Below are 21,226 nucleotides of genomic sequence, written 5' to 3' on the forward strand. Positions count from 1 at the left end.
TTCAGAAAAATTGTCTCATGTTGTTATCACAATCGCGAATGCTCTGATGCAGGTTCAAAACGTACACTTAATGAGTTTGCATTGCCAGGTTCTTGTTTAAAACCCAACTTTTCATAATATTTTATAAGATGATCACGACAATCTAATGATAATTTATAACATCGTAAACGTCGTGCTAACTGTGTAACTGTTTCCACCAATAATTTACCAAGTTTTTGTTTTCTGTAAGGTAAATACACTACAACATCTTCAACTCGTCCTTTCTGAAATAAATAAGTGTAAAAGCATTATTCTAGCTAAATAATTTAGAAATTATACTTCAACTTAAAATTGTTGATTTATATTTATCTTATCTACTTTTCAATTACTTAGAATATTTTTAGATAGCACGATTTTGTCGATTGTATTTTTTACAGTTACTCGAAAATATAATAACTGTTTAAGTTCAATAATTATTCATTCTTACCAATGCACAATTATGAATAAATTTTTGCTCCACAACTAAAGTTGCACTACCTACAATTATTCCTTTATTTAAGTCTTCAACAACAACCACATAATGACCTCCAGATGTTTTCATGCTTAAAAACCTATCTGTATTAAAAAATTTTTAATTAATAATTCGAAATCTTCCAAGTGTAAGTATAATGAATTTAAAATCGATATTCTTTATACGATTATTTACTTGAAAATTGTTCTTTTGTTACGCCTCCAACATCTGTAAGTTGTTCCAGCAGCTGGATAAAACCTTCCGTTAAAGTCATTATGCAATTAATGAAATATTTTTTTTTTCAGTTGTAGTATAAACAAAGTATTTAAGATTTGTTTACCTTTCTCATAATCAGATAGTCTAAGTGGTCGAACTAATAATCCATTTTCATCATTAGGCAAACGATCCAATAGATTGGCATGGAAGAGCTCCAAATCTTCATCATTCTTTAAAATAAAACAATGAATAATTTGTTGAACAATTAAACATTTTTATTGAAATTATTTTTAATTTTGCTTTGTACTTTGCTTTCAATTTTTTCAATTATTTTCTTACACTACTTGCAACTATAATGAAGGTCATATCAAATTCAATCACACTTACAGCTGTCATATGTAGTGTCAATTGATAGAATATAAATAAGCATTTGACTGATAAGTTTGTTTATTTCGATAATTATATTGATGTAAAACTCATTGTTTTAGTATAAGTAAGAAATAATGAAAAAAATTGGCAAAGTATTGTAGAAATTAAGTCTTACGGTTTGCGGTCCATTCATTGTTTTTTCTTTTAGGTAGAGAGTTAACAGGTATGTATAACTGTCTTAAAAGTTGAAGGAAAACTTGTTCTTCTATCGTGTTCACGTGGATCGCAGAATTTATTCTCCCACTTATGAGATTTACATCCATTGTAGGTTTACAGAGCAGCCAATAGGATTGGTGAGAATGTTTTTATAGAATTCAACATGGCGAGAGCCTGCAAATTTTGCAGTGACTTGTGATTTCGTCGACTGTCAAAGTGAATAGCAACAATGGTAAAAATAATATGTTCATATTAAAGAAAGTCAATAAATTAAAATACTCTGTAGAATAAATTTTACTTTTCTGACAATTCTGTTTATTTCAACAATATTTTTTATTACATTCTTCGTATATCAAAGTAATGTATAGGTTAGCTTTAGATATTAATCTTTATAATAATTTTTTTAAGGGTCAAAATCAATCGGGTGCTGGAGGAACTGGTGGAGATAAAAAAGATGACAAAGATAAGAAGAAAAAATATGAACCTCCAATTCCAACACGAGTCGGCAAGAAAAAAAGGCGTACTAAAGGTCCGGATGTAGCTCTAAAATTGCCGCAAGTTACTCCACATACAAGATGTAGACTGAAACTTTTGAAATTCGAAAGAATAAAGGATTATTTATTGATGGAAGAAGAATTTATTAGAAATCAAGAGCGATTAAAGCCGCAAGAGGAAAAAAATGAAGAAGAAAGATCCAAAGTAGATGATCTCAGAGGAACTCCAATGTCTGTAGGAACATTAGAAGAAATTATCGATGATAATCATGCCATTGTATCTACTTCAGTTGGTTCTGAACATTATGTATCGATTCTTTCTTTTGTGGATAAGGATCAATTAGAACCAGGTTGCTCAGTGCTATTGAATCATAAAGTTCATGCTGTTGTTGGAGTTCTTGGAGATGATACTGATCCCATGGTTACTGTAATGAAATTAGAGAAAGCTCCGCAAGAGACTTATGCTGATATTGGAGGTACATTTTATTTCTCTAAGCATTTAAATTCAACATAATATATTTGTGTTTAAATTAATAATATTTTTCTAGGTCTTGATACTCAGATTCAAGAAATAAAGGAATCTGTCGAGCTGCCTTTAACTCATCCAGAGTATTATGAAGAAATGGGTATTAAACCACCGAAAGGAGTGATCTTATATGGACCTCCCGGTACTGGAAAAACACTTCTTGCTAAAGCAGTAGCTAATCAAACGTCTGCAACTTTCCTCAGAGTTGTTGGTTCTGAGCTTATTCAAAAATACTTGGGTGATGGACCCAAGTTAGTTCGAGAACTATTTAGGGTAGCAGAAGAACATGCTCCGTCTATTGTTTTTATTGATGAAATTGATGCTGTTGGAACGAAACGGTATGACAGTAACAGCGGTGGTGAACGAGAGATTCAAAGAACTATGTTAGAACTTTTGAATCAACTTGATGGTAAAATTTTAACTCTAAGATTTTCTTTATAATTAAAATAAATTATATGACATTGAGTACTAATAAATTAACATTAACAGGTTTTGACAGTCGTGGAGATGTAAAAGTAGTAATGGCAACAAACAGAATCGAAACTTTAGATCCTGCTTTAATTCGTCCCGGTCGTATTGACCGAAAAATAGAGTTTCCTCTTCCAGATGAGAAGACTAAGCGACGTATCTTCAATATCCATACATCCAGAATGACCTTAGCACCTGATGTGAATTTATCAGAGCTAATTATGGCGAAAGATGATCTTTCTGGTGCTGATATAAAAGCTATTTGCACCGAAGCTGGGCTCATGGCACTACGTGAACGTCGTATGAAAGTCACCAATGAAGATTTCAAAAAATCTAAAGAGAGTGTTCTTTACAGAAAAAAAGAAGGTTCACCAGAAGGACTTTATTTGTAAAAAAAATTCATTTATTCATCTCAATAATACAATGGGTTTTTCATTACCAAGCCTGCCTGGCAGTTAATCGATTCGTTTTTTTTCAACCGTGTACTAATAAGAATAATAAAAATAATTATTGATAAATTATTCGAGATTTAACTCTTTTGTAAAATCAGTATCAATGCCTTTATTTTTTAATAAAGGATCAAAGTACGCTTTTAATTTTTTACATATTTTTAACGTATGTTCCCTATGATTGTGAAGAATTGTCTCATCGTCGTCTTTATTTTCTTGCTTTGATTCAACCTCACAAATATAACATGCTCCTCTTCTTGTAATCTCTAAAATATCATTAATTTCTTTTGGATGATCAATATTTTTGAATAAAAAAGCAGCAAGTCCTTTATAGTGTCCAAGAATAAAAGCTATTCTGAATCCATCTTCATATCCTTCATCAAAGTCTTTTTGGAGAACTTGATCAGCTCCTTCTTCAACTCCTTCACGAAAACCTTCCTATAAAATGATAAATATTATAAATATTTTAGTGTATCATACCTGCTATCATTTGCAAAGTGGTAAATATTTTTTAACTATATATCTAAACCAAATACTTTTTCGGCTGCTTTAACGGCACGGTTCCAAGTTCTTTCTCCAATTTGTAGAGCTTCATCACCATCGTCCAAGTCATCCATTTTTTGAATGATCAATATATCTCTTATTTTTAAAGCTGATGAATGAAATGGTAAACGCCATATTCATCACCTTTTTCTTCGACAAAGGTATAAAAAAATTATGATCGGAAACTTTATTTGAAATAAAATGTACCTCAGTTGGTAATTTCTCATATGGTATGTGAAAGAATTGTGAAACTCTGTGCAAGTTTGCCATCTTAGATTTTTATCATCATTGCTTGCAAACAATAAATTTAGGAGAAAAACAATTTCCATTGTGATAACACAAAATTTTGCTGATCCTATGTTTTTAATAGAGAATTCTTCTGCATACGATATTTCGCACTGCTTAACCTATAAATTGCATAAAGTTAATTAAATATTAGCAATAAAGCATACTTCTGATTTATTTCTAAAAAATATACTTCTTTTGTTATTCTGTGCTCAGTCATGATCCGTTTGCCAATACATAATGCTCTAAAATCTTTGGCATGGTTAGAAGGCACATGGAGAACTGAGATACCTGGAGAAGGTAAATTTCCTACTATTTCTCCATTTAAATATCACGAAGAAATCAAATTTTCTTCCATTGGTCAACCGATGCTAAATTATGAAGCACAAAGCTGGCACTCTGAAAAAAAGAATCCAATGCATCGAGAGGTTGGTTTTTTAAAGGTTGTTCCAGGAACTAACAAAGTTGTATTTATTTTGTCTCATAATTTTGGATTGACAACTATTGAAGAAGGTGTTATTGATAACAATTCCATTATATTAAATTCTACTTCAATTACTAGAGTATCTGGTAGTAAGGATCCAGCTGTTGTGAAGGTAAAAGTTTTTTATTTCAACAAATGATTTTGAATAATAGATTCTTGATCACCACTTACATATTTTTTGTTGTCTTATTCTTTGCAGGTAAAAAGAGAATTTAAAAAAAATGACAATTCTTTGGAGCAAATCGTCTGTATGGCGACTTCTGCTACTCCCGAGTTAACTGAACACTTGCATGCTATTTACATAAAGCAAACACCTGAATCATAGATCTAAATGTAAGTGCAAATTTAGATGTAAATATTCAGAAGGTATTAATACATAATAAGAAGTTGTAAACTTGTCTCAGAATTTCAAATATATTAATGGATTTCATGGATATTTTTCCACCAATTTTAGTTTATATTTTTTAACTAATAATTTTCGTTTCTCAACACTTGCCATTACATTAGCTCATAGTCTCGGATTTTAATTTCACAATCATACAAAAGTAAAAACTATCTAACAATTTATAAAAGTATATTAAAGTTATGAAACTTAATTTTCGGCGGACATGCAAACCGCCCACGCTTTTTTGTCTGCATGTATATAAATTTCGTTCAATCGACCACTTTGTACAAGCAAAATTTCCAAGCTTCATTGCTAAATAACATCAGCATATTTTTTATTTATATCATAAACTATTTATTATTCTTCGATAAATAATAATACACTAATAAAATAATAAGAGTAACATATTATTGAAATTATTATAATATATAATTATGCTAGTGACACGTGAAAACAACTGTTGTGATAAAAACCAACCAAGGGGATAGCAAGGAAGGGGATGGAACACCTGTACATAGAATAGTCTTAACTACCCTGTGTTGGGCGCGTCACGATTCTTCAATGCGACAGTTGCTTGTGAAGGTCTAGAGTTGTTCGGTCGTATTCAATGGAAAATTTGTATTCATTTAATTCTCTTTGCTAATTGAAAATTTCTAAATTAATTTTTTCCTTTTATCACTTCCTACAATTAGTCTTTTAAGTCTTGACACGCAAATAAACAATTACAAGTAAAACTTCAATCAATATGTCACGATATTTCTTATCTTGTGCAGCATGACTTTTCCGTATTGTGACCACAGTTATTACAAAGAGATGTTGGAACTTCAAGAAAAATTACGGAAAAGGTATTTATTATATTTATTTATTCAAAAGACAATTTAATTATAAAACAAAATAAATTGTTATTTATTTATTAAATTAATTTTTCATGCACAATATAAAGTGAAGAAGATAGAATTCGACTGGAGGAACGTTTCAATTTTATGGAGCTAGAATCTCGTACGAGGTGTGTGAAAATAAAGTAATAATAATAAGAAAAAAAGTAGAGATTTAGATAAAATTTATCATGAATTGATGTATTTAAACTTTTTCAAGTTGAGAGTAGAAATAATTTTTTCACTTTATCATTGCATGCATCTTTTACACAAACCCTTAAAATTAGTTTAGTCCAAATATCGATCATGAATACGACCTGGTTAAAAATGTCAACGATCGATAATACAAACCCTTTTTATTTTGGTAACATAAAATAAACATAAATAAACTAAGTTCAGACACAGCCGTAAAATTGAGCAGCAATACAATAAATTTAAAAGATGTGTCTAAGGTTAGTCCTTGATAAAAATCGATGACAAACGATAGAGTAAAGCCTGGTACCAGGACCTCTTCTTAAAATTCAATGTTACAACTAGCATGTTTGCAACAGTTTACTCGGTTAATTTCCACTGAGTTTGTTTTGGTATTCCAGTACAATTACAACTAGTTGACGTCAATGTAATTGTTATTTCAGACATGAGGCTTGTATAAACAAATTGCGGATGCGGTATATCGAGTTTCTTGAAGAACAAAGGTTACGGGATGAACGCAATCATAAACTTATAGACGCTTTAGATAAAGTTGATTCCAGTTTAGCTTTGATGAGTGCGAAAACGGATAAACTTCATACTTTGAAAGTAAGTTAAATTTTGAAACAATAACTTTTATTTATTTTCCAATTAATTTTTTTATTTATCTTACATAGAGAGAGTATGAAGCTTCATTACTACGAGCACATGCAAATCAAAGAGTCGCTAATAGTTTAGCTGGTGACAGTGGAGTGATGAGTCAAGACGAAGATAGGCTGACAAAAAAAGAAACATTAAATAAATTAAAAATTACTTCTGCACCTCTTTACAATTATGAAGAAAGATTAAAAACAACTGAATCATTCAAAAATCATTACAAACCAGTTGGTACTTTAAAACAAATATCTCCTCGAACACTATCATCATCATTGTTATTTAAACCTTCAGTTCATAGTGAGCCATTATTACAAAATAGATTGACTCCTTCTGCTGATTATCAAAGAAATCTTGAATCTAAATATACCGTTGAACAATCTCCAATCCATACTTGGAAAAATGATTACACCGTTGACTTGAACGACTTTTATAAACGAGATCTGAGAAAGAATTTAATAGCTAGAGAGTCATCAGCTTTTCGATATTTAGATCCTCCAAAAACTCCTCAAACGTCTAAATTTAAAGATTTATTATCATCTATGCCTAATCTTAAAGAAAACTATGTTGAAAATGTAAATGATGATTTAGCAAGCTATATAAATAAAATTCGCAATCTTCACACTAATCATGATCAAAGTCTTGAAGAAGTTGATCATGAACAAAATACAAGTGGAGACTTATTAAACGTGACATTGTCAGATGATGGTCTTGATCACTTGCCAGTTGAAGAAAGAAAAGAAAAAATCATATTGCCAGAAGTTAATCACGGTTTAGCTATAGCTGATGATTTAGTTTCTAAAATTGTTGACAAAGGTCATACAGAAAATTGTTCAAAGGACTTACCATCATCTAAGTCTCAAGAAAATGATATTCCTGGATCACTTAATGTTATAAAACCAATTAATCCTTCAACATTAATTCACTCCACACTTTTTGATTCAAATATAAAATCAGTCGTATTACCAGAGAAATCCGAACTCATGAAGGCTAAAGTTGATGATAATATTGCAACACAAGTCATAAAATTAGATCAACCGATTGAAAATACTGTTCTCGAGCAATCTCAAAAAAATGACGATGCTAATATTCATGTGGAATCGGAGAAAGAAAATATTCATGGAGATGAAGAAAAATTTAATTCACAAGATAACAAATTGAATGATGTTCCTGCAAATTGTTCTGTAAAATCAGAAAAAACCGAGAAAGATTTCCAACTTACTCCTAATCTCCAACATCCGAGTATCGAGAATGTAGAAAAGCAGGTGGAAGAAATATTTATTGATGAGACATCTAACTTGAATAATTTTACACAACCAGCCATTCAAACTGCAAATTCTTTGCTAAGCATTCATAATTCTGCCATAAACAATGAAAAAGATCAAATGAAAGCTGAAAATGAAGGATTACTTTTAGAAAACAATGAAGACGCCGTCAGTGTAAATGATCAAATGAAAAATAATACAGAAGCAGTCAAAAATCTCAATGAACCTCATGTTGAAAGTAATGAAGAAAATATTCTAGAAGCTTATGAACCAGGCGAACGAATGCCTCAGGACGTTGATCAAGGATATGAGTACAATCAAGAACAATATCAAACAGAAGTTAATCAAGATTATCAATATGAAACACAGGAACAATATATAGAAAATACAGATGGACATTATCAGTATGAACCGTATGGAGAGTACATGAATGACCCTAATGCTCAATATCAAGATCCTAATTTCAAATTTAAAGATCAACAATATAGCAATAATGAGAATCAACAATATAATGAAGATGAACAACATGTTCAGGATGAAAATCAACAATATATAGAAGATCCCAATCAACAATATCAAGAATATTCTCAAGCCCCTAATCAAGCTTATCAACAAGAAACTTACGTGCAGGATCCAAATCAGGTCTATGATCCAAATGATTACAATTATTCTAATCAAGATGAAGCCTTTTACCAGAGTAATGCATATCCAGAAAATCAAGTATATTCTGTAAAAGAAAATCAAGCGTATCAAGAAGAGAATCAAGCATGTCAAGAAGAAAAAATTGATTCTGAAAGTAATGAAAAAGTTGAAGATGGTCTAGTAGAAAAATCAAATACCAAAGCCAATAATAATGAATATGCAGAAAATCAATCTATCGATGAAACTAGCGAAAAAGATAATACTCTTACAAATGATAATGTTTCCAAGAAACAGAATGATGACATTCAAACAATTCGAGAGTCAGATACAGACAGTACCATGGAAGTAAATGCATCTAATACTGAAAATGAATTTGATTTCAATTAAACTATTAAGTTTTCTATTAATCGGCTCAAATAAAAATCTATTTTACATACTGAATCAAAGAGAAATATATCAAAGAATACTTTTATTAAGGACATTATATGATAAGATACAAAAGTTGTTTGATCTATAAAAGATTAAGACTATCATCGTGTGTAGGGGAGAAAAGCCTCAAGATCAAAAGAAGAATTTAGCACAATAAAAAATGTGATTAATAGATTCAAAGTCCATTTAAGACTTAGATAAAGGAAAGTTTTTAATTTTAAAAGTGATTTGTATTGAATTAAATGAGTTTACTTATAAATTATTCTGTTATTGGATTTAAAAGTACAGTTATAGAAATGTTAGTAGCTGTGTAAATTTGCCTAAGATAAAAATAGTTTGAAAAATAAACGAAAATAAAAAAGATTCATTTGGCTGGTTTAGTGATACTTCTTCACTACCCCTATGTGTCCAGTGATAGTTAGGTGAGAACATAGGTCACTTTAAAGGATAGGTATTATGGATTTTCGTAGTCTACAAACGAGACTGCGCCAGTCCAAACGTTCTAGTTCAGTTTAAAGACAGACTGACATAAGGTATAGGCTCAATTCGAATTATATACACATTGCTATATGCACATTAGACCAGTACTGGTCAAGACAAACCCTTAAAAGCGGCCTAAACTTATCATATATCACACGCTTTTTGCTTCTATCTGACTGCTGACTCACCACTAGCTCATTCCAGTGAGTGTGCGCGTTTCCCCAGTCGCAGTATCTTCTGTCAAATTGTTTGACGCGGATGCTCTGGAGCAACTTCTGCATTGCTTCAGATCTTTTGTGATTAATTTCTGTTACCTAAAAACATTTGATCATTTTTTAATCGTTTAAATTAGCCTACTGAATAGTGTAAGACATTATCTTATTCAATAACGTGTGTGAAAAAATTGTAAAAAACTTGTGAAAACACCTTGATCGTGACAATAACGTTGAGGAAACGTGAAAATATAAACGACATCAACCACAGTGCGTGTTCACAGTTGTCAGTGGCTCTCAAAGTGATAGAAATATTTTCTACACGTTTGTCCGTGGTTCTCTGGGCTTTTTCAGTCGGCTTATCAATTGATAAGTTAGGTGAGTGAACATTTTTTCCGCATTAATGATAAATTAAATCGTTGATCTCAGCAATAATGTATAGATATCACATCTTGATGCTTCAGTCGTAATCTATTTCAAATTATTATCACAAGTTGTCGTAAATATTGGTTTGAAACTATCAACACCTTTGTATACATGTTTATTCAATAACAAAGCTAAAAAATTGTTTGACAACAAAGAAAATTCGAGCACTTTTAACTCACAATGTTAATTTTAAAGTACTGGTTATTTTTAAACTAGAATGAATCAAACTATTTACGCTTGAGGTATGATGATTTGGTTTATTCAATAATTGTCCATTTATTCACTTGAAATATCGGCCTGCTTGACTGATTTAATAAGCTTGTATAAAAGTTACATTGCATTACAGCATCATGGAAAGCCCTATCATGAATGGAGCACGAGAGACGAATGGAGAAACATTATCTTTTGAATTAGAGAATGAAGGAGAGGTTGATAGCCCAAATACACTTGGCAACAATGTTGATCAACGTGGTCGTAAGTAAAGCAAATTTAACGATTACCTTCTTCACTTCCAATTCTTGACCTGCCTCATGGTAATTTACGTTCATGTGATAAGATCCTTCCCATTTCTTACGTCTTTTCAACTCTAAAATTGACTCTGTGTTACGTGAAAGGTTGCAATTACTCAGTCATTGAACTAGGTAATTGATACTAATTCACAAGACTATTCAAGATTCTTTGATAACACTAATTCCTTAATTTATTATTGATTTATGTTCAATTTAAATGTCTAGTCTACTTTATTGTTTCAATTATTTTGGCGAAATTCAAAAAGAGTAAGTAAAAAATGACTATCGATATTCTTTTAAGGCAATTGTTTATATCTAACGTGGTGAGACATTGATAATCTTTGAGATAGATTTAAAAACAATTTAAAATATTGTTCTTATTGATATGGGAGATTACAATTCTAGAAGAGCCAAATATAGACAACGTTACGTGTCTTCAGGTGAGCCATTTATTCTCAATAATTTTCGAGACTTCAACCCTGACGTTCTTGGCTCAGCTCCTCAAGGTTTACTCACACTATATGTTCTTATACATTGATTCAGTTTGTTGAGTCTCTCTAATACACAAATAGAAATAGACAATTTACATCGTTTCGTCTCAGTGTGTCAGTTCGTGAACGACGAAATAGCTGTAACTACTTCCGCTGTTCATCCAATAACTCAAGTTTATTGTGCTATAAGCCAGAAAATATCTGTATTGTTCAAACTTTTTATGTGATTTCTTGAATTTTTTATCGACCTTTTATGTAAATTTCATCTAATGATGATTTTTACTTTGATCGTGGATCCAATTTTAATTGTTACGTCAGTGTGTTAATTAATTATCGTAATAGTTCTATTTAATTTTGGATAATTGTGACTTCAATCCCAGAAAGCAATTTTAATTTCTTGTTGACACTGTTCATTTAAAATAGTCCCATGCTAGATAAAGCATAAGATTATTTTTGTCAACGATTAAAGTAAATTAAAAATAGAAATTGCGTATTATTGAAAAACGATGCAAAAATGTCTAGCCGAGGTGTAACTACTGATAATGATGCCTATCGTGGTTTATTACACTCTCCAATTTTTCTCTTGAATGATGAAGGTAAGACGTCACTAAAGTCTTTCAATTACGTCATTGGATGCTATAATTATTGTATTCTTATTAGACCTATTAAACTATAATCAATAGCAACTGATGTTCATGAATTATATTCCGGAATTATAAAACAGTTCTATAAGAATATTTGTCTATTCAATGTCAATTGCAATTATGTTATCATATCTACAAACTTGAATACATAAAACGAAGCTTACATTTTATATTTACATTTTACAGTCACAATTAATGATAACAGTAAATATTAAAAATAGAAACAAAACTTTTATTAAATAGTTTATAACTTTTACTAAAGAAAATATAATTGAATTAAGGAGTTTGAGTTAGAAAAAATGCTCCAGAAATTCTACGAAAGTTTGATAAAAAAGCAAGCATGGTATTGATCCTTGTGAGGACTATTCAAGTTTCGTAGTTTTGACTTCTTGCCAGAAGACTGATTCATAACGATGTATCAAATAGAACTAAAACCAGATTGAAATCTTGTCTGTTCACAGAATTTCAAAACTTTAGAATAATTACGACAGATATTTTAATCACTAATCGATTAGTAAATTTCAAATGAATTCTATATTTATAAAACTTTAACTCGAATCAAAAGTTACCTTTTATTCAATTGTGTAATAAGGTTAGCTTTTAGAGAAATTTTTTTACTGATTCATTGAATATTTTAAAATTTTTCTTGCATATTTATTCTTAACATCAAAAATAGATTTATAAATCACTGTTCACTTTTAATACACAATTTCAATTTTGTATGGATTCTATTTTGAAACGATTAAAAAGACAAATCATCTGAAGTTGTTCTATATTTTTCTTCCTCCAGGCATAGAAACCTTAGACATGAATTTATTTATTTTCTTCACATTTGCAAAACTGCATCTGAACGTAGCTTCAGGCTGGGAAAATAATCAACAATCATGTTATACTTTTTTTTTTTTTAATTGAAATTTATTACAAGGCAATAAATAATAATGAACCGACAAATTTAATTTATTCTACAATTTTATTGAAATAGTAGACATTTAATGAAAAATTTTAAAAAATTCCAATTAAAAAAGTTAAGGTTCCTCTGTGTAAAAAGTTTTTGTTTATACCCAACAGTTTTCACACATGCAAATCAGTGTATAAACAATGCTGTATTTCTTTTGTAAATGGACATTAATTATTTATAGACGCCGATTTCAATGAAAAACATACCACGTTTTATCTCGATGACTGTTATTTACATTTTGAAATCATCAACTATAGGAGATATACAATATATTTCTTATCTAGGTCAAGCAAGTGTGATCGTACGTGGCTTTCAGTTGACCACCAAGAATGAAAGTGTATGAAAATCGAATATAACACATGATTAAAACGAAAGAGAAGGGTTACACTCAGTTGAATTAAAACTTCATGATCTGAAACATCAACGACCACAGTTGACATATTCATTCTCATTCTTCTCAATTAAATTTGTGAAATCTTTTATTAAATTAAAAATTGTGATTTTCATTTCATAGTGTTATTGCTTTCTGCTACTCATATATCTTAGTTTATTTTTATAACACAACGATCAAATAAAATTCATCATAAAGATATTATTGTGCAATAACAAGCAGTTCAATAAACAATAACAATTTAATCGTAAAGGTGAATAACCTACATATGTTAAAGACCGATCAACTGTGTGTTATAAAACAAATTTTATACATTTAATGAATTTTATTACGTGAACTCAAGTTACTGTTAAATTTATAGTTTTTTTTTTATTATATAACTAAAATATTTCATTCTCTAGCTTATGAAAAATATTTTCATAACTAAAGTAATTTTTAATATGTCAATTTAAATTCTGAAATTTGTGTGAATTCGTCATCGTTATCTGAGTGCTTACTTATTATTGAATTACTAAAAATAGTAATATCTAACTTAGTAATAACAGTTTGAAAAACATTAATCAGATTGAGTAGTTTTTTTAATATAATGGTATTAACTAATGAGAAGGATCTTTTAAATAATTACTCGGCAGAGTCAATTAAAAAATGGTTAAATAAAGGAAATGAGGAAGTGCAGGGTAATAAAAGAAATAATTTAATCAGAAATTATGTTATAAACTAGTGTTTAAACACTTTGTCTCATTTTCAGAGAGCGAAAGTCCAGTCTTTGATGTATCAGGGGCAGCAGGTGGTGCTGGAAATGCTCTGCGCTTGGCGCCTCATGAGCTTCCCAATGAAATATCTGCACCCTATGAGGTTCCGCAATTTCCAATCGAGCAAATTGAGAAGAAACTTTTGATCCAGCGTCAACTTACTGTAAAGTGAGTAGTAAAGCCATAAAAGTCTGAGAAATGACTAGCTTTAGTGTTTTTTAACCATCATCTTGGAATTTTTTAAATTAAATTTATAGTCTTTTGATTATTTTATTAGTCTCAGTCTTTAATTGATTTCAGATAATTAGATAAATCGATAAAATATAATATTTCAGAGACTTACATAATGCGTGGATATATGTATTGCGTGTAAACTTTCGATCAATAGTTCAACGACGACGAAGAAAATGGTCCCTTTAGAAATATAGTTAATTTGATAAACATTAATTCAATATTCATTCGAATAAATGAAAGTATAAATAAAGCACAAATATTATATGTAAAACATGTAAATCAAATCAACGAATTAATGTTTTGTTTAGTGGAAAAATTTCACTAAAAATTTTTCATAGAATATTTGATTCATTTAAAATGTTTTCATTTTTAATGAATTTACCAACAAATACTTGGGATGTAACGAACGTTTTAATTAAAATATTTTATCCTGATAACTAAACGCACATTTTACATAGAAGTGATGTGAACAGATCAATATTTTATAATGAAACAAATTTTTCCACATATTCAATCTCGGTAATTATTTTTAATCTTAGTTTTTTTTTTTTTTAAATAAACACGTTCTATAATGATAATATTTAAAAACTTACGCAATTTGCATTCAACTTATTAGTGATAGGTTATCAATGCTATCAAGAAACCTCTCATGATACCTACTTAATAACTTAATAACACTCGTCTATGAATCCTGCAACGTGGGTGCACATGTTATCCGCAAGCGTACTCTTTCTACTTGCTGGAGCAGCCGCAGCATGTTATGGAAGTAGGGATAGACAACCGGTGAGCTGCTTGCCAGAGCAGTACGACTGTAACCACGTTAGCATCCGTAGTGTGAAATTTTCTTCTTTTCATATCCAAGCACACTCGTGTTATTGTTACTAGCAATATCTTTGTTTGTTATTTAAATGATACAATTACAATTCCGAAAAGTAACGAATAAAGAAAATGAAGGTTGTGTGTCAACGTAGTTTAAAAATTCATGTGTCTATCTAAGCTTTATTAATAATTTAAACTTTGATTTTCATAAATATTTACTTTCTTCGAGCAATGTAGTTCAAAAAGAAAGATACTCTATGCTGACAATTTTTTTGTTTGCAAAATTTTCTAGTGTTTTCTTACGAGTGTCAGTTTTGTTCGTGAAAAATAAATCATGTTTGCCTGTGCTATTGATTCTAAACGATGGTTAAGAGACAACAGAATTTTGATGAAGTAAGCTTTTATTATTTTAAAGATCTAGATATAATTTTATTGTTTCTTTATAATTAAAATTTACTACAGTAGATTGTCGAGAGGATATATGTAAACTATTGTCATAGTAACGATTAGATGACTGAGGATAATTTTAACTCAATTAAGCTGACAGTTTTAGAATTATTGATATACTGAATCTATTTAAATTTAATAAGGAGTATAATTATTTAATTTTAATTAAGAAGATATTAATCATCTCGTGGTATAATCATCGAATCGTATTACGACGCAATACACAACTCTTTACATTTATTTCCCATTGCATTGACAGTAAAGAAATTTATGTCATTATTCACATCACGTTTTTTTACACTTTTCTTCTTTATTTTAATTCCATTAGTTTCTGTTTCTAAGTAATAAAACATTTATCATGGAATACTTTTTTTTTGTTTTTTTATCACTTTAGAGCAGCAAAGGATCTTGAAGAGCGTCGTAGTCATTACGAACCATCTTTAGGACCAACAGTAGATGATGCTGACCATTCTTTTACTTTGGAAGAAAATGACTTTGTTCCGCACTTCCAGAGAGTTTCCATTTCCGGTGAAGACACTTCTGGTGTAAGTATGATATTCCTGTCACATGCATTTCTACAAAAATGTATCTCAAATATATTTTTACTTTAAATTTGGCTGACCCTGAGACTTAGGAATCCTCAAGAATGCTGCATTACGTGAAGGAAATTCACCCTGACTCCGCACGTCATTCCTACACTATGTCCAACATACATCTATATAGATATACAAATATATCGTAACATGGTTTATCTGCAAACTGCATCACTGGAAAATAGCTTGATAATCCTTCCTAGAATCAAAACCATTGACCTTGTTTCAAACTAGTGGATAATTCTGGATGTTAAATGATTATTTCTGGACAGAATTTTTCACGTGCCATACTAAAAATTTAATTTATTTGATTAATATTAAATTCAAAAAAAGTTTTGTTATTAATTATAATTTTTTGTTCGATCCAAGTATCGATGATTTTTTATTATTTACTTCTTCATTACTAAAAACAGATAGACTCTTTGATATTCCCTTTAATCCTTGACTTGTCTTTTATTGACCAGCTGCACGTGGTACTATCAGTTAAAGACACATTAAATTTCACCGCGTCACACTGACCTAGCGAAGGTCAGCACTGATCAATATGTGTCTGATCTAATATTATAAATTGTAATAATTGTCATTTAAAAGGTTCCACTGGAGGATCTTCAGAGGGCTTCGCAAATGCTTGTTCAAGCATTATATATTCGGGAAAAATATATGAATAATTCGAAGCAGTCATTTCCAACCACCACCTCTAGATTCTTGAGGAATATTGATAAAAAACCATTGAGTACTGCTGAAGAGGTACATCATGATGATCGTAAGGCAATAGCAGGTAAGCTTTACTTTGATTAAATTTAAAGAGAAAAAAAACTATTCATTTATTATTAATTTCCTGCTATTCCTCATCCTTCAAGACCATAGAGAAAGTGAAGTCGAGCTGTCTCAGATAAGATCCGACATGGACATTGATGCCCTTATCAAGCAAATAGACTCCGAAGGTCTCCTCTTGCTTTTTTACTTTACAGTAATGGTTAAAATTAGAGAGATGTAAAGAATAAAGAATTTTCAAAGGGATGTGTATTAAAAAGCTCGTTCTTTGATACAGACACTAAAGAAGTATATGACAATATTGTAGTGATGTAAAGACACGATTAGATTATCTTATAAATCTTATATTAAAAGTAGAGATGTGTATAACTCAAAATTAAAAAATTGTCTCTTTGAAAATTATTTGAAATCTTTATGTTTTATTGTAATGTGACTACTCTGTGAAAGAATGTATTTGATTGAAGAAGTTTTAACACTCATCGTGTTTTTTTTTTTGAAATTTTATTCGTCAATTAAAGATTAACCATTGTCTGTATTAATATTCTACTCAAAGGCTCAATATTACATCAAAGAGCATTCTTTGAGATTTTCTTGTATATCAAAGATGATAATTTTCTCACCAAGATTTCTTGTTGATTTTCTTTTAATTTTATTGTGGAATTGATAGAAAAAAATAGCCTGAAAAATCATTACAATAATTATAAACTTATAAGTTTAAAAAGTGAATATTGTTTCAATTTTTTTCTGATAAGAATTTTGTTTATTTATGGAATTTCTTTATTCCATTTCAAGATGATAAAAGGAATTTTTTTCTTTCAATGAAAGTGTATATTTATTTTTTATTTCTCTGACGTCAATTGGTATGTATTTTAGATCATCCAGTGCATGCACCTGCTTCAGGAGGCAACCCATGGGATTGTGAGTTTCCACCATCAAAAAATTACAAAATATCTGCAGTCAATGGTGTATTCAATCTTTTTGCTAATGATGAGGATTTAAAAAATGGAAAATCTCTACCATATACATACCCAGATCTCGCTACATTTGTTGCGGATATGAATTTACTTTGTGCAATGATTGCTGACGGTCCTCTTAAATCTTTTTGCTACAGACGGCTTAGTTACCTTTCATCCAAGTTTCAGCTACATGTGCTGCTCAATGAACTGCGCGAGCTCGCAAGTCAAAAAGCTGTCCCACACAGAGATTTTTATAATATCAGAAAGGTACATTTTTCATTTATTATACGCTTTATTATCGTGTTACCACTGACTTTACGAGTTCTCATTAAGTGGTGATATTTTTGTTGACGACTAATTAAACAAACCGTAAATGAATATGACTCTGAAAGTCTATACCAGTAACTTTCCTATAAAAAAGCATATTTTATCTCTGAATGTTATTACAAAATGATTTACAACCACTTACATCAACAGCAAACAAAAAATTGCAATAATAAAGTTTGGAAAATTTTAAATAATATGTAATTTTTTTTGTTTTACAGGTCGACACCCATATTCATGCAGCGTCTTGTATGAACCAAAAACACCTTCTTAGATTCATCAAGAAAACATTAAAAAATCATGCAGATGAGGTTGTCACATGTTCAAAGAGTGGAGAAATGATGACATTGAGACAGGTGTTCCAATCGATGAATCTCACTACTTATGATCTCAGTGTTGATATGCTTGATGTTCATGCGGTGAGTATTCATTATGATAATTTGAAATGAGATAATTGCTATAATTAATGTCCAATAGAAGAGTAATTTATTACTTTTGAATTAATCAATGAATTTTTTATTTATTCAGGATCGAAATACTTTCCATCGTTTTGATAAATTCAACGCAAAATATAATCCCATTGGCGAGAGTCGTCTTCGAGAGGTCTTTTTAAAGACAGATAATTATCTTGATGGAAAATACTTTGCTAGAATAATAAAAGAAGTTGCAAGTGATCTTGAAGAATCAAAGTATCAGAATGCTGAATTACGATTATCAATTTACGGTAAGAGTCCGGAAGAATGGGATAAATTAGCAAGCTGGGCAATTAAAAGTAACGTTTATTCAGACAATGTTCGTTGGCTGATTCAAATACCTCGGCTCTAGTGAGTTCAATTATTTATAGAAAAGTGAAATTCTTTATTCCTAGTTGAAAGCATATTGAAAAAATGGTTTATTCTTTTTTACAGTGATATCTTTAAGCTAAATAAATTGATGAAAAACTTTCAAGAAATTCTCAATAATATATTTCTTCCGTTATTTGAAGTAACAAATGATCCTAACAGCCATCCTGAGTTACATAGATTCCTTCAATATGTCATTGGATTTGATTCGGTCGATGATGAAAGTAAACCAGAAAATCCTTTATTTGATAAAGATGTCTATCCACCAGAAGAATGGAACGATGTTGAAAATCCTCCCTATGGTTATTATCAATACTATACTTATGCCAACATGACAGTTTTGAATCACTTCAGAGCGTAAGTTATCAAGCTACATTTTTTTTCTAAAAATAATTTTTATTTTCGGTCTTGGTATAAAACTTGAGTTTAAACTATTATTTCTTACATAGCTTGTGCTATAAATATTAGAGAATTACTTGATTATATTTATGTGGGAACAGTAAAATGATTTAAATTGGAATTTTTTATGTAGTGAGCAAGGATTTAATACTTTTGTATTACGACCTCATTGCGGAGAAGCAGGACCTATTCAGCACTTAGTGTGTGGATTTATGATGGCAGAAAATATATCACATGGACTCTTATTAAGAAAAGTACCCGTTCTACAATACCTTTATTATCTAGCTCAAATTGGTATTGCAATGTCTCCTTTGAGTAACAATTCACTATTTCTCAATTATCATCGAAACCCTTTGCCTGAATATCTTGCTCGTGGACTTTGTGTTAGTCTTTCTACTGACGACCCTCTGCAATTTCATTTTACAAAGGTTCGGACCAATGCTTAAATAAATAAAAGCTGATAAAATTTATTTAGTGATTATAATATAGGTACATGTGGTATAATACTGTTTATATATTTTCATAGGAACCTTTGATGGAAGAATACAGTATTGCAGCACAAGTTTGGAAGCTTAGCTCTTGCGACATGTGTGAATTAGCCAGAAACTCAGTTCTTATGAGCGGATTTCCACACAAGGTATTATTATCATTCAATGTCTTTCAATTTTTAATTTTTCCATGAATTATTTAACTTATTATCATATTATTCATTATAAAATGAAAATTGAAGTTTCAGATGATAGATTTTATATCAATAATCAAATTTTCATTTATTATTGCACATAAAAATGAATTTCATGAGATTCTTTCTTAGTCATCTCAGTCTCTTTTTAGGTTTTATTCTAGTAAATAAGATTTTGTATGTCAAAAAGCAGCTGTTAGTAAAACAGTCTAAAATGACTAAATCGATTGGCCACTAAATTGAATCAGTCTGGAATAAAATAATTTAATTACGTTCCAAGTAAATAAATTTGACCAAACCCTTTTTTAAAATATTGACAGAAAGTTTAAGTCATCTTTTTAAAATTGACCTGAATTTGAATTTACTTCTTAGCAAAGAATGATTCTTTAGTTGACTGTGTGACTCATTTAATTAGAATAAGAATTATTTTGAATTGATAATTATTGTCCTTGAAATCAAAAGACTATGAATAGGGAATTCGGATTTAACTGTTTTTTTTCATGATTCAGAGTAAGCAGTACTGGCTTGGACCAAATTATACAAAGGAAGGCGTTGCCGGGAACGATATTACAAGGACAAATGTGCCGGATATTCGAGTTGCCTATCGTTATGAAACTCTAGTGGATGAGCTATCTAATATCTTCAAAGTCGTCGAGAAGCCGGAAAATTTTTAACCGGCCTTAAATAAAGATGATTCACGTTTTATTTAAAATGTTTTTCATCTCAGTTGAATAATTGAAAGTTATAAATTAAATTTTATATAAAGAGAAGTTTTATCTTCTCAGTATTCAAGTCAATTCAATAACACTTCTATTTTTCACTTATTAGTTAGTTGATTCTAACAAAAAAAAAACTTAATTAAATTAAAACATCTTTCTTTTTGTTCATTGTTTGAGAGTTATTTTCTCAATTACAATGTAAATGGATTAACGATTAAGTAAGCTTTAGATTTTAATGACGAGCTTAACATATTGATTATTTTTATATCTTTATGCAAAAGGATTTATATATTTTTGTGAATAGTAATGAAAATGTTTGATTTGTTGTAGAAAAAAATCCTTTTCTTGAAAAGAAAGGTCAGTCCCTTGTACTTCTGAATGTCAAAACGAATGATTGTTAGTGCCAGATTTTAAAAAGTTAGGTTTCCTAAATTTTTCCTAATGTTTTGTTATATTTTTATACGTTTATACTGCCTCCATGAAAAATGTTTAGTTATATTTTTTATGGGAATAGATTATTATGAGTCAATTTTCAATTAATTGTTAAATCGTGTTTGTCTATCGTAATCCATTAAAAAAAAAACTTACAATAACT

The 21,226-nt window shown here is 29.9% G+C and overlaps 6 protein-coding genes across 12 annotated transcripts; 4 read left to right on the plus strand and 2 right to left on the minus strand.

Moving 5' to 3' along the window:
• Positions 1-3: 3 nt before the first annotated feature.
• On the minus strand, positions 4-1,404 carry Gnpnat (glucosamine 6-phosphate N-acetyltransferase). The gene is made up of 5 exons (XM_035085501.1): positions 1,251-1,404; positions 831-936; positions 686-748; positions 467-594; positions 4-263 (listed from the first exon to the last, which is right to left on the minus strand). Exons 1-5 carry the CDS (start codon positions 1,266-1,268, stop codon positions 27-29), a joined length of 552 nt encoding a protein of 183 aa, XP_034941392.1. The 5' UTR covers positions 1,269-1,404; the 3' UTR covers positions 4-26.
• On the plus strand, positions 1,158-3,300 carry Rpt2 (26S proteasome regulatory subunit Rpt2). Its single transcript, XM_035085497.1, has 5 exons — positions 1,158-1,298; positions 1,404-1,523; positions 1,700-2,261; positions 2,334-2,720; positions 2,801-3,300. Exons 2-5 carry the CDS (start codon positions 1,521-1,523, stop codon positions 3,169-3,171), a joined length of 1,323 nt encoding a protein of 440 aa, XP_034941388.1. The 5' UTR covers positions 1,158-1,298; positions 1,404-1,520; the 3' UTR covers positions 3,172-3,300.
• On the minus strand, positions 3,158-3,938 carry LOC118068244 (protein YAE1 homolog). Its single transcript, XM_035085504.1, has 2 exons — positions 3,765-3,938; positions 3,158-3,666 (listed from the first exon to the last, which is right to left on the minus strand). Exons 1-2 carry the CDS (start codon positions 3,843-3,845, stop codon positions 3,298-3,300), a joined length of 450 nt encoding a protein of 149 aa, XP_034941395.1. The 5' UTR covers positions 3,846-3,938; the 3' UTR covers positions 3,158-3,297.
• A 67-nt stretch (positions 3,939-4,005) lies between these two features.
• LOC118068243 (THAP domain-containing protein 4-like) lies at positions 4,006-4,988 on the plus strand. Its single transcript, XM_035085502.1, has 2 exons — positions 4,006-4,652; positions 4,740-4,988. The coding sequence occupies exons 1-2, from the start codon at positions 4,275-4,277 to the stop codon at positions 4,863-4,865; spliced, it is 504 nt and encodes a 167-aa protein (XP_034941393.1). The 5' UTR covers positions 4,006-4,274; the 3' UTR covers positions 4,866-4,988.
• LOC118068237 (uncharacterized) lies at positions 4,743-9,249 on the plus strand. 3 transcript variants are annotated; one of them, XM_035085487.1, is made up of 5 exons: positions 4,743-4,873; positions 5,699-5,770; positions 5,869-5,931; positions 6,436-6,598; positions 6,667-9,246. In XM_035085487.1, the coding sequence occupies exons 2-5, from the start codon at positions 5,700-5,702 to the stop codon at positions 8,935-8,937; spliced, it is 2,568 nt and encodes an 855-aa protein (XP_034941378.1). In that variant the 5' UTR covers positions 4,743-4,873; position 5,699; the 3' UTR covers positions 8,938-9,246. The 3 variants fall into 3 exon arrangements, with proteins under 3 accessions (XP_034941378.1, XP_034941380.1, XP_034941379.1); XM_035085488.1 differs by lacking the exon at positions 4,743-4,873 and adding an exon at positions 5,385-5,507 and having other exon boundaries at positions 6,667-9,248; XM_035085489.1 differs by lacking the exon at positions 5,869-5,931 and having other exon boundaries at positions 6,667-9,249.
• A 439-nt stretch (positions 9,250-9,688) lies between these two features.
• On the plus strand, positions 9,689-21,073 carry AMPdeam (AMP deaminase). 5 transcript variants are annotated; one of them, XM_035085490.1, is made up of 12 exons: positions 9,689-10,049; positions 10,444-10,571; positions 13,839-14,010; positions 15,737-15,887; positions 16,527-16,713; positions 17,583-17,932; positions 18,211-18,408; positions 18,518-18,813; positions 18,898-19,188; positions 19,364-19,658; positions 19,757-19,867; positions 20,422-21,073. In XM_035085490.1, exons 2-12 carry the CDS (start codon positions 10,448-10,450, stop codon positions 20,584-20,586), a joined length of 2,340 nt encoding a protein of 779 aa, XP_034941381.1. In that variant the 5' UTR covers positions 9,689-10,049; positions 10,444-10,447; the 3' UTR covers positions 20,587-21,073. The 5 variants fall into 5 exon arrangements, with proteins under 5 accessions (XP_034941381.1, XP_034941382.1, XP_034941384.1 ...); XM_035085491.1 differs by lacking the exon at positions 9,689-10,049 and adding an exon at positions 10,200-10,339; XM_035085493.1 differs by lacking the exons at positions 9,689-10,049; positions 10,444-10,571 and adding an exon at positions 11,200-11,693.
• Positions 21,074-21,226: the final 153 nt, after the last annotated feature.

This window comes from Chelonus insularis, unplaced genomic scaffold, assembly GCF_013357705.1.
Source record: "Chelonus insularis isolate UGA/USDA-ARS -01 unplaced genomic scaffold, ASM1335770v1 contig_399_pilon, whole genome shotgun sequence".
NCBI classification, from domain to species: domain Eukaryota; kingdom Metazoa; phylum Arthropoda; class Insecta; order Hymenoptera; family Braconidae; genus Chelonus; species Chelonus insularis.